The sequence below is a fragment of the Lissotriton vulgaris genome, chromosome 11, assembly GCF_964263255.1.
Source record: "Lissotriton vulgaris chromosome 11, aLisVul1.2, whole genome shotgun sequence".
Taxonomy (NCBI): Eukaryota; Metazoa; Chordata; class Amphibia; order Caudata; family Salamandridae; genus Lissotriton; species Lissotriton vulgaris.
The window spans coordinates 349,921,659-349,934,980 of NC_141699.1; the positions used below are offsets into that span (position 1 = coordinate 349,921,659).

The window sequence follows — 13,322 nt, forward strand, 5'->3', positions numbered from 1 at the left end:
CATTTATTCACACCGACCACAGAGGTGATGGTGTGCCTAAATATCAATGCGAAGACAAAATGCCTGCTGCGCAAATAAAATGCCTTAACTTCATAATAATGATATTGATATCTCTGTCCATTAGCGTCTACTGTTTGCAAATCTGTAACGTTCCCCCACGATAGCTTCGCATCTGTACTATGAATAATATGAGGTCATTGCCTTTCAGGATGGTGGAATGACAACTGTCAGGAAGCTATCAGGGGTCCATCAAGGTTCTGTCATGATTAGAGATGGGTACTTGATGGTACTGAAGGTCATCGGGATCTGCAAATCTGGTCCAGGTTCAGCTATGTTTCAGTGGCGTTTTCATCTTTGTTTCCAACTCAGTACTGTCAAGTGTGCATGAAAAGATTTGTGTTCAATGCTCAGTTTTTGTTGTGCAGCCCCGTAAAATGATATTATCCAAGTGCTTAGAAAAGAGGCTGATGCTATTCTTGTGCCAACAAGAAGAAAGTAGGTAGCTAGAACTCATAATAAATGTTTTAATATTACAATAGCGGTTGGGAACTAAATGGCGTAACTTCTGGTGGAAGTTCTACAATTATAACCGTTACTCGTTTGAGTTATACAATTTAGACCGTGTTACTAAATAATCTTTCATAGCAAGCCTGGAACATTGTACTCTGGCTTTGTTTAAGGGCAGTGATGTCACAGTTCTGTGCTGGGAGGAAGCAATTGGGTTGAGAACGTTATCTTATCTACAGGATCAGTTGATAGTCTGTGTGAAGTGTCTATAGGGAAGTATGGGTGTTTCTGAGGCAGGGTAGACCTTATGTTCTTGCTGTTCAGTACATGGATAATAATTCTTGAGGGAGAATGGGGTAAGTAGTGACTGCATGGGAATATGGGTTAGTATCCTGGAAGATGGATGCGGTTAACTGCTGTGTTGAGTGGCTGCTACTGTTGTTGTACTTGAATGGTGGTGTGCACGGCATATCCCATTACACACTTCCCCATGACCACAACAGTGGTCTCCAATACTCCTCCTGAAAAGAGTTAATTCAGGATGGACACAAACGAGTATGGAGGCAGTTACCTGAAGCACATTCTCCACAGTCACATTCATTTCGAGGTTCTGCTTACAGTACGCCTGAAGTCGATTGTTGAAGAAGCCATAATAGTATGGAGCTGAAAACAGGTATCTGGAGCAAGAGTTAGGGATAAAACGTTCAGAATTCTTAGAAGCACTTTATTCAAAGGTTATTTAGTGCAAATAGAGTGCAGCATATTGTCCTCTATAAACACAAAGACGTTTTGTCCCAGCATTTGCAACAGCTGATGTGTGTGTGTGTGGGGGTCTTAGGTGACATAGTCCCTACGCTGTCCATAACAGAGGGAAAAGTCAATTTTCCATCAAGCCTTTGTTGGACTTGGCCCTTCTGGCAGGTTCACCCCTAAACTTTTTGCTTTTTAAATGTGAATTGGAGGTAGTGATTTTTGGTTTCTGCGCACTTTCACTGTGTCCCAGTGGAAAGTGTGTGCGCACTCAGTGTGTGGAGTAAGGTTGGCCTGCCCTCCCATAGGAATGCATGGGGAATGTCTGTGCCCCTGGTAGTTCCTGATGTGTGAGGTGTGCATGCTCGAGTTTGGTATGTGCAAACTCGTGTGATTGAATGCTTCGCAATGATGTATGTGGCATGATTGTGTCTTGTGCGGAAGTGCCACTTCTAGGAGTTGGCATATTAGTGTAAAATATGCCTGGCGTGTGATTGGCTGGAGCTGGCTGGTGAGCCTGGCTCCAGGAAGTCTGGATGGTTCTGCCCGGTGGTGAGTGTGAGATTAGCATGCTGATGGCTGGGGAGGGCTGCACCTGGTTCCTGAATGAGCTGGGCGTTCCCCACACAATGCTGGCTCCGCCCCCTGTGGTGCGTCTAATGACCCTAGCCCTGCCAGTGAATGAAAAGGGTGGTTGAGCACATCAAGGGTGCTCCAAAACCAGCTGCGACTGGTTTCTCCCCCACTCTGCACCCACAGACAAAGGGAAAAGGTGTATAAAAGAGGGGCTGTGATCCCATGTAAATGTTCTTGTTCTTGTTCCCAACTTGAATCTTACCAGGGGCATGCTGCTGCTGGGGCCCAGGGGAAGGCTTGCCTCCCTGGGCCCTGCCCAGCCCCTGGACTGCTGATGCCCTGGATGACTTGCTTTACTGGAAGTTACGTGCTCCCTTTCTTTGCCCTAGAAACCCTGGACTTCATTTACTTTGGTCCTGGGAGGGCTGCCTCCCTTTAAAAAGCCTATAGCTCCTTTGGCAGCAGGGGAACGCTGTTCTGCCTGTCTTCTAATTCCCCCCACTGGTGTCTGCAGGAGGAGTGGGGGTAATTGGCTGCTCTTCCCAGCTCGTGGCCGTGAGGAGACTGGGGAAGCTCGTGCCCTGATCACCGCCGCCGCAACGGCGTTTCTGTTCTGCTTATGGGGCTATTGCTGAGCAGGTGCCACCCTGCTTATGCCCCGATGTCCGCAGGTGCCTACCCTGCATTATGCCCACGTGAATAGTGCTAATAGCGGGTGTCCACCCCGCTTCTACTTTTGTTTGTTTTCCACCGAGGGAGCCTACCCCTCTGCCGCCCTGCCGCCGCGAACCGCGGCCCGCCTGACTGTGGGTGGGGCCAGCGGGAAGGAAGCAGGAGGAAGAATGCGGCCGGAAGTTGACACAAGACAGAGGAGGTCGGGAGCCCACTCCGCCTCCTCGAGCACCAGAGAGAAGAGGAGAAAGTCTTCCCGCGGCCGGGGGCTCCTGTGAGCTGTGGAGAGCCCCGGGGCCGCCAGTGCAGAGGAAAAGCAATTGTCCCGCCTTTTTCCGGTCTCCCGTGTGGAGAGGGAGACCGGAGATTACCCGGAAGTGAAGCTCCGCCCCTCCCCTTGTGCCGCGACAAGACTGCCACCGAGAGGAGCCATGGCTGAGATGTCCCGCACCGCCGCCCGGAAGAGCCCCGGCACCGAAAGGAGACACGCGAGGCCCCCCCCCACGCCCCCCCCCCCCCCCCCCCCCCGAGTCCCCGGTGAGTGAAGGAGGGGGGCGGAAGACCTGGTCGTTGGTTCCTTTCTAGGGCAGCCCCGCTCGACAGAGGGCTGCCCCAACGGTTGTCCCCTGCAGAGCCCCTAGTGAAGGGGGCCCTATGTTGTTAGTGCCCCCCCATCTCATGCACTGAGCGGCCCCCGATGGCAGCGGGCCACTCCCACATTTTGGGCATCAGTATTTAGAGCCTCGAGAGCCTCCGTGGCTCCAATGTGTTGGGACATTGTATTTACTTGCAGAGCCTGAGGGCTCCCATGCTGGGCAGTAGTGTTTCCTGAGCCTAGATGGCTCCAACCAGGGGCATATTTGTTTTCAGAGCCAGAGGGCTCCAACCTATTGCGCAGTTTGGATTCAGTTTTGATTCCTGAGGGGCTGGCGAGAGCCCCAGCCGCAGTTTTATCCCAGCTGCCCAGCAAGTAGTGGGCAGCTGCACCGTTTAGGTTTTCCTTCCTAGGGACATGTGTTCTATGGACTTAGGAGTGAGACGCACTCCTTCATCCCTGGCCTTTCCCCAGCTGCGCAGCACTTAGTGCCAGCTGCAGCGTTTAGGCCCCCTGTTCTGTCCCTCAGCTGCCCAGCAAGTAGTGGGCAGCTGCTACGTTTAGGTTTTGGCGCATTGGCGCAACCTGGACCCTGGACTTTTGATGTAAGTTCTGTGTTAATGTGATTTCTGCAAAGTGTTCTTTGCTACACCTCTGAATGTGTGTTTATGCATCATGTGTTCTCCTGTGCTGCACCTCTGAATGTGTTGTAGATGCATCATGTGCCTTGTTCCTTACACCGCTGAATGTAGGTTCTGCATCATGTGTTTTCCTTCCCTGCACCGCTGAATGTGTTGTGATGCATCATGTGTAATGTGCCTATACCCCTACTTGTATTGTGATACTTAGGTGGTTGTTCTTGCTAGTACAGGTGGTGCTAGTGAGGTCCTGGTTCCCTGCATGACCTGTTCCTAAGGTGGTTAGGATTGCGTAGGGGGTACTTACCGGTTACCAGTAGTTACTGGTTGTGTGCTACATGATTATTTGGTGTTTAACTATCTCCAAGGGCTTGATACTGAGCTTGCCCCCTGACCAGAGTCCCAGGACCAGTGGACTCTATTGTGCCTTCCCTGACAAATTGCTGGGACTGGTCTGATCTCCTTGGGCCACTGGGGCCTCGCTGAAGTGTGCCTCGCTCACTCACCTCTGCAGCTCCTGCCCGGCCGCCCGTCCAAGCCTCGAGCCGCGTAGCTCTCCCCCGAGCCGCGCCGCTTCGCTGGGTCGCCCGCATCCTGCCTCCCCCTCCTTCTCTGAGCCGCACACATTGGTCGCCCCAGACAGACGCTTGTAGCTAGCCGGCCGCCCGCTCAAGCCTACTAAGGAGATCACTCGCATTATCCTGCGCAACCAGGACGGAAGGTACTGTCCGATAGGCTCTATGTTCTAAGTTCTAGGCCTACAAGTATTGTATTCTAAGTTCTAAAAGTGCTGATTCCTGACAGTGGTCCAGGTGGCCCTGTCTTGTACATATCCCCTGTAAATTCTGCCAGTGCCTGTTGGCACATTGTAAAGTGTGTGTTTTTATCTAATGTGTTTTGGTGTAATACAAAAGGCTATTTTTATATACAACCTTGTGTGGAGTTTCCTTTGTGGTGTGCCTTGGGTGTTGTTGCTGGGGTGCGTGCGCAAATACTTAACTCACATCGCCTCCAAGTTTAGCCTTGCTGCTCGCGCCACGTTACCTAGAGGGTGAGCAGGGGTTATCTTGGCGTGTAACTTCCTTGCCCTGACTTAGGAGTGGTGGTCTCTGACTGACTTTGGCGCAAGCCCTGGCCAGCCAGGGATCCCATTTCTAACAGCCTTTAAATATACCTGCAGAACAGAACGAAAGTCAAAGGCATGTAAGGAGTAACCCAACATGTCACATACTCTGCCCGGTTTGCTCCATTTTCTATCAGGCAAGCTGCAAAAGGGGTGCAGAGTGCAACTGCAATGTTTTGCACTGATGCAAAGTTTGCACTATTTGACGGGTAGTCATGAAAACCTTTGTCAGCAATGGAAAATACTGTGCTATTAAAAACCTCCTCTTCCAGCTGGCTGCTTGGAAGGAAATACATGATTTGAAGAAACTCTAGGCACAGTTATATTTTAAGTCAGTAGAACATGAAGGAAAAGGATACAGGGAATCTTCTGGCGGCATGTTCACTTCTCCATAGTAAATGTAGCGCAGCATGGACTCGAAAGCTTGTTTGCTGGGGACCATTTCACCAATTGAGATGTTCACCTGCCCATCCACAGGCATGAAGGAGCGGAACATTGCTTCAAAGTAACTGCCAACAAAACATTCACATATAAATAACACATCGTGGACAGACGACAAAATCCACGTGAGTGTACTTGACTAATCTGAACCTTGATCAAGCAACATCCTCAATTTTTACGGGTTTCTGAATTGAAACAAATATATTAACGTGGAAAATGGAGATAAAGAGTCACATCACATATATATATATTGTTATTATTTTTATGTTTTTTACCGTTCTATTGCATTGACTTTTGTAAGCTATTGCATAATGCTTACAGTGTGAGTTTTTCTTTCCGATTCTGATAAAAATGAACAGTGGGAGAGCAGTTTACAAACGATAACAAGCACTGGCAAAGCCAAAAGAACTGACTTATGAATGAAAGTGCCTTTTGAGTCACTTATAGGTGTAAACACTCAATCAGTCATCATACAGGCACCCTGTCGCTCATCTGTGCACTTATGTATCTATTCATCATTCCATGGACTCATACTTTCATTCATGCTCAGATGCAACCGCAATAAAACACATACAAAGTGACGCCATTTGAGAGATAAATGAAAGGAATACAAGTAGAAAAAAGAAAACAAGCTGCCTTCTAAACACAGCGGGCATATATTTGCAATAAAAGAAACTAAGCATAGCAACTGGTGTTAGAGGAAGTGGCTACGTGGAATATGGCACATTGCAGATTAAATGAGTGGTAAGCTTGGAACCTGTCAGCACTGTACGGAGTACTATCCTCTGAAGAAACAATAAAATAACAAGCATTTACAATGCAACGGTTTCACCTTTGTAAAAGTTAGAGCTATTGGCATTGTAAATGACAAATTTTTCATTTATGTGTTGGTTTTGAAAACAGATAAATAAATGGCATTGCCATTTACAATGCCAAGAGCTTAATCTCTCCCAAACAGTAAAAATGATTAATAATAACTAACCTCCTTCTTATCAAAGGACCAAAAACCCTGCCTTAAGTTGCAGTCATTAAAGAGCTTGCAGACAATTAGGAGCTCTCTGAGTGATGGTGTGTGTTTTGTAGGTGTGTGTGTGTGTGTGTGTGTGCACGTGTGTATTGCTGACATGCAATGCTCACATTCAACTAGGAGCTCCCTGAGTGATGGTGTGTGTGTTTGTAGGTGTGTGTGCACATGTGAGCATGCACATGTGCACGGGTGTGTGTGCATGATCATTGTGTGAATGAACGTTCACGAGTGTGTATTAATGTGCGCATGTGAGTGAGTGTGCATATGCATGGATCCACAAGGCATGAAAATGTATGTGCCGATACTAAGTAACTGAGTACCGGCCCATTTAAAGCACTGAATAAACGTGTTACCAATGTTTCCCTGCATGTTCCATTTATTCCTTGTATGCAACAAAGAGTAGAAAGGAAACAGAAAACAAAGAACGTGGAGACATTAACATTAAGTTGAAACTTAAAAGAAGCTTTTTTTTTGCACGAGACTCCACAACCAACATTAAAGTGAACAAATTAAACCCAAGCTATCAGAATTACATGCATTTAAAACATACAACGGAAAGAACACGAGATATTAAAAATAAAGTAATGCTTATAAATGCACAATAATATTACTGCAATATGCGAACATGAAATCGCAGATACATTGTTGACACAATCACGAACTCACAACAATACAGAAGTCACAAAAGAGTACTGCAATTAATTTATTATAGCATCTTCTAGGCTACACCTTTACTGCCCAACCATCCACCCTCTGTCGAGTGTCTGGGATGTGGGGCGAAAGTAAGCTGCCTTCTTACTGTAAGTAGTATATTGGGATTGAAAGAGGAATGGTATCACTCTTGTTTATCATTGTGGGGGCGAGGCAAGTTTTTTTTCATTTTAAATTGTCCTCTACCTTCATTTGCAAAGTTTCACATACAGAATACTAATTTAAAGTGTCGGAAACATCAAGGGAGGGGGGGGGTATTTGCTTTCGAATCGAGTTAAAGAAAGCGAGCAGAGACAACTAAAACTGTACTGATTTATAAAAATACCATGGAAAGATTTATACCGAAGCCACATGTATAACTAAGCTCATCTTCTACAACCGCTATATGTAATATGCATAGATACATGAAAACACATTCTGCATTCCTATGAGGGCGCAGCATGCGGTAGATGTAGGGTCAACGCACTGTAATATGATGCATGTTGTCCAAGATCACACCTTAAAGTCAAGCAAAGTTCAGAGGGTCTCACAATCTAGACCACTCAACAGCTCTCCCCCAAAATAATTAGATTATACGTGACAAATGTCATTTTCTTGGCCTTTGCAACAGGGGGTTAGAGGTATTCTCAATGAGAACTGTCTTTCACTTTTTGAATTTCTTCAAATAACATATTCCATTGACCGCAGATTACATTTGAAACACATATCTCGTATGCACACACGGACCAGACCATTATCTGTGATGCACAAAACGTGAAAGAGATATCTGTATTTTTACTTCGACTCTTGGAATATCGGTTTGTGCCTTGAGTACTAACAGTCCCCTATACATTCGTGCAACATCCGCTGACACGTGCTTATGTCCCACTGTAGAGCATCCACAGCCTCATGTTTGTCGACCCTTTGAACTAAATTTCAATGCATCGGTGGCTTTAAATTATGGCCCACTAATTTTGCTGCGTAAAAGAAAAGCACCCGGAGAAAATTCCTTTTAGAAAACCATGCATGCTCAGCACTTCACAGTGCATGCTAGAGACAGGGCTGTTTATCACTAGAACATGAGTGATGGAATTATTTTACCATATTTTGTGTTTTATAGTCTTGGTGCACTGCACACGTCATTGTAACTTCCCTATTCATCGAATGAGAAGATGTGTCAGGAAGTAGCTGCCATGTGCAAACAACATACTGTAGTCCTAAGAAATATTAGCTATGTGCTGAAGAGCTGAGTCTCAGGTGCTTTGAACAATCGCTGAGCACCTTGGGATTAGTGGTATTTTATTTCCAGCAGTAAACAACTTCACCAGAGTCACGTGCCCCTTTGCCGAATCAGTGTGAGGGCTCCGGGAAATCCTGCTATTATTCCACCCACTCTATGTGTGGTATCCCCTGAGCACAGAACTTCAACTTACAGACCCAAATATTACATTACAATGGCCTGGACAACTATCTTAGGCTCGCTTCATCGTGCACAAGCTCGGTCTTTGTGAAGCAGTGGCAACGACAGCACGTGCTAGCACCGTCTTCATGGAAAATATAAGCACTCCTGGGCTCTTGCTGCTTGTTACATAATAGGAACCCTGTCTGTGCGTCACTCAAGCGGGGGACTCCCTCGGTCTTTTCCCTATCGTGGAAAACTCCATTAGAGAAGGAAACACGTATCTGATGATCACAGGTAACCCTGAGTTTGGCCTCCTCCCTCGGCGACGCCCCAGGAGACGCGCGTGACTCATTAGGACGTCAGTGGAACAGAAGTGCATAACAAGCACCTACGTGCACACGGACAGCGGGGGGGGGGGGGCAGACACGGACAGGGGGTGGCGGGAACAGCACACGGTCAGCGGGAGGGGGGGCGGGAACGGGCCCTCACCTGGACTTCTTCCGGCGGCCGTGGTCGGCATGGAATGACGAAAACAAACACCTAAAAAAAACAAAAAACAAAACTCTGCCCACGCCCGACGACGATGCAAAAAGGGCAGAGAGGGAAAAAATCTCGGGAATGCCCCCGAATCTGGTCCGGCCTTGACGGACAGATTCGGCTTCCAATGGCTAGCCTCCATTTATGGAGCTAGCCAATGGAAGCAGAGGCGGGACTAAGCCCCACACTGTAGGGACATAAGATTTCTCTCTGGGCGGAGCTAGGAGCTCCGACCCCAGGCGAAACCTAAAAGGAGGTGAAGCAAAGAAATGTAAGGGAAACTATAAAAGAAGACAATTAAAAACTAAACTGGCCGACCAGCCATGATACTGAAGCACACTCGTTTTGAGGTGAATGTGCACACCTGATCAGAAAATGCCATTATTCACAGCCAATGACTGATGCAGACTGAAACATTACCCCATGCAGTTCTCTGTCGTGGATAGAAGCAGAGTAAATTATATTCAGGCAGACCAATGGTAGAATAGAGTGGACTCCATGGCCCTCTATGTAGCTATATGGATATATATTTATATATATATATATATGGATGTATGTATCATTTAATGATTGTTTTATTCCAAGCTCCTGGCAGTCATCTAATAAAAGAATGTAACACACATTGTTACTGTACAAATCTTCTGCCCCCAGAGTTTGTCAGAGGCAGTAACAAACAACAAAGTCATTCCCTACAAAGGTCATTGATATGTTGTGTAACAAAATACCATCTGTAAGCTTTGATAGAGAGAAATAACAATCCACCCTTATATCCTGTGGATTTTAACATGTACTCATCACAATCAATATGTTAAGCCAAATGTGCTAATTATAACGTTTCATAATAAACAGATCACACCAATGACAACAGAAATATTTTTTCCTAGTGAACCAATCTGGCCTGTAGCTGTTATCATTGGCTTATCACAATAACAGACGGATGCCTCCTGTACAGCGCATATGCTTTTTCACGAGGCAACCATCAGGCATACAGCCACAAAATTACATAGAATACAAAATTACAGTCCGAGAAGCAAAATACCATCTCTCCTAAGATGGCACAGCAAGGGTTTGGATAGTACAAATCACCTTTTTCCACGTTTTGTCAAAAGGAGTAACCAGCATCAAAATGCTTGCATACTATGCTAATCTGTGGAATTTCATAGCATCCTGAACAACGACTCCAGAATAACGAGTTCCGAAGTTGTGCAAGCCAAACAACGACTTGCCCGAACGACGACTTAGCCTTAACCACGTATGTGCGCAGTTAAGGATAAGTCGGTCCAGTTTTTGGATGGGCGGAGTTGAAAAGAGCGTCGGACAGGAACAGGACAGGTAAGAAGGGATCGGGGGTGGGTGGAGGGGTTCATGTTGGTTTTTAGGGGGTGTCAGAGGTTCGGGGTAGTTTCTAGGGGTGGGGGGTTGTGTGTCAGTTTTTAGGGGGTTGGAGGGGTTCATGTCAGTTTTTCGGGGGTGGTAGGGGTTAGGGTTAGTTTTTAGGGGGTGGGGGTCGTGTTAGTTTTTAGGGGGTGGGGGCTTCGGGTAGTTTTAAGGGAGTCACAGGGGTTTGGGGTAGTTTCTAGGAGGTTGAGGGTGTATTTAGGCCTGAGAAAGAGGGGGGTGGTAAGCTTAGCCATGGATAGGCATTTACCAAAGCATGGTTTTACTACGAAAAAACTGTGGTAAAGGGATGCTTGGTGAAGCCACTCGTGGTTATGACGCGGTCGTTGTAGAGACCGAGTTGTTAAGTTGTTAAGGGAGTTGAGGAACTCGTTCCATCACACAACCGATTCCATATGACAAACTAACTAATGTAGATCTTAATTTAGAGTAATACCTTTCCACCCTTGAATGCCAATTGACTTCAATACAAGCTTTCCAAAATCAATATGTCAGACATTTCATTACAAACAATCAAGCCCTTAATAAACCTTATCATTGGCTTGTCACCATAAGCAACTCAGCCCTGCTATGTTAGTACATAAGCCTTTCCACAAAGCAACCATCAGGTATATTTTAAAAATATGTAGAAAATCCAATAAGTACAAAATACAATTGTCAAAATAATACAAAATCCCTACTGAAAGAATCGATTAATAATTACCATAGTGTGAACAGTCTAGCCCCGGGATTTGTTTAGGTGCGTTACCAGCACCAAAACCCTTGCCTACTACAGTAATCTGCAAGATGCAATGTAATAAAATGCCTTCCTACAGGCTCTTGCACAGTAACTAACCACCGTTAAAAGCTCAGGGCCTTTTTGCAAATACTTTTCACAATACATAAGCCATCCCTACTTGCTTTGTCATTACCTTTTGTTGGACTTGGCCCGCAGGGCAGGTTCACCCCTAGACTTTTTGCCTTATTTGTGACCCTGTGTTAGTGATTTTTGGGTCTCTGCGCACTTTCCCCTGAGTCCCAGAGTGAAAGCGCGTGCGTGTAGTATGGCTGGCCTGCCCTCCCATAGGAATGCATGGGGAATGTGTGTATCCCTGGTAGTTCCTGATGCGTGGGGAGTGCAGGCTCGGGGTTGGTATGCCTGAACTCGTGAGAGTGAATGCTGCAAGATGGTGTCTGCGGCATGTATGTGTCTAGTTGGGAAGTGCTACTTCTGGACATTGAGATATGTGTGCAGTGAGGGTGCTGGAGCGTGATTGGCTGGAGCTGGCTGGCATGCCAGGCTCCGGGAAGTCTGGATGGGTCTGCCCGGTGGTGAGTGGGAGATTAGCATGAGTGATGTGTGGGAGGAGTGTACCTGTGTCCTGGATGGGCTGGGTTTTCCCCACACAATGCTGGCTCCGCCCCCCTGTGGTGTGTCTAATGACCCTAGCCTCCCCAGTGAATGACATGGGTGGTTGGGCCATCAAGAGTGCTCCAGAACCAGCTGCGACTGGTTTTCCCCCCACCCTGCACATTGTAACAAAGGAATTTACAGTATAAGAAGGGGCTGTGTCCCCTTGGAAGATGTTCTACTTTGGAATCCTGCCAGAGGGGGCTTTTGCCGCTGCTGGGGCCAGAAGGACCGCCACTTGGGGAGTCTCCCTGCCTGGAGACCCAGTGTGCTGGCTCTAGCCCAGCCTTGCCCCCCTGCCTGCCTCCAGCCCTGCTGGAGCCCTGTCCTGTCCTCCAGTGCTGGGGAGCACTGAGGACTCCTTGCCTGCAGCCTGAGAGCGCTGCTCTCTGCCCTTCAGCGCTGGGAGCGCGGAAATCGCCTGCCTAGCGCTTGGAGAGCGCTGGATTTTACCTCTAGCGCTTGGAGAGCGCTTTTGTCTGCTGTTTAGCGCTTACGAGCGCTTTATGGTGCCTGCAGCGCTTGGGAGCGCTGTGGTCTGCAAAGGCCGGTGCCCACCCGGCATCCGATCGCCCCGTGTGGCGAGTTGACGGCGTGGGTGCCACCCCGCTTATTGCCGTAGTGTTTTGCCCGGTTTTGATTGATCTACGAGGGAGCCCACTCCTCGGATCATCTGGGAGCCCGCCTGCCTGCCTAAAGCGAGCCGCCGCGCTGCCCGCGGCGACCCGGAAGTGAAGGGATTGCCGTCCAATCACCGCGCGGCCCGGGAGAGTCAACCCGGAAGTCCCGCCTTCTCCACCGAGCCGCGAGAGAGCCTGCCGAGGCTCCCCGAGAGGAAAGGAGAGCCCCGGGACCAGCGGGAGAGACCCGCCGTCGCTGGAAAGCCCAGCGCGAACCCGGTGAGTGCAGGTGCCTGCAGAGGAGGGGGGGAGCGTCGGGACACATTGCCGGTGTCCGCCCCGCCCCCTCTCTGTAGCGCGACCTCGCGCCTTTGTGTTTTGAGCCTGAGGGCTCGGGGGCATTGTGTGTTGAAGAGCCCCGGAGAGGCCCCAACGACCAGCGCATTTCTTGTCTGGCGAGCCAGAGAGGCTCGCGAGCACATTTACTAAGAGCCCAGAGAGGCTCTGAGGGGCATTTCGTCCGTGAGCCTGCGAGGCTCTTGAGGAGCATTTGTCTATAATCCGGGTCCCCAGAGCGAGGGACCCCCCGGCCCAGCGAGGCTGCACCTTTTGTTGCTGGAGCCCTGAGAGGCTCAGCAGCCCCCCCCCCTTACTGGTGAGAGAGCCTAAGAGAGGCTCACCAGTGCCACAGTGGTGGTTCTTTGAGCCCAGAGAGGCTCCAACTTTGCGCTAACTTTCCCTGCTCCAGATGCCCAGCACTTTGTGGGCAACTGCCACGTTTAGGCCCTGACATTGGGACACCGGGACAGTCACAGGTGGTGACTGGTGAGTTTGGGGAAATTGTTATTGATTCTGCACCTCTGAATGTATTGATTATGCGTCATGTGCCTTTACACCTCTGAATGTTACGGCATCATGTGTTTTGCTTACACCTCTGAATGGGTAGATTATTCATC

The 13,322-nt window shown here is 48.3% G+C and overlaps 1 protein-coding gene across 3 annotated transcripts in view; it reads right to left on the bottom strand.

Annotated features, from left to right (window-relative positions):
* The window catches only part of LZTR1 (leucine zipper like post translational regulator 1), a 201,651-nt gene that overhangs the window by 31,234 nt on the left and 157,095 nt on the right, over window positions 1-13,322 (bottom strand). For all 3 annotated transcript variants that reach the window (XR_015300907.1, XM_086943316.1, XM_086943315.1), the window contains 2 exons: window positions 5,221-5,370; window positions 1,079-1,184 (listed from right to left, as the gene is read on the bottom strand). Coding sequence is in view for 2 of the 3 variants with exons in the window: in XM_086943316.1 (XP_086799442.1) it covers window positions 1,079-1,184; window positions 5,221-5,370 (256 nt within the window). In the remaining variant the exon portion in view is untranslated. The remainder of the gene's footprint in view (window positions 1-1,078; window positions 1,185-5,220; window positions 5,371-13,322) is intronic.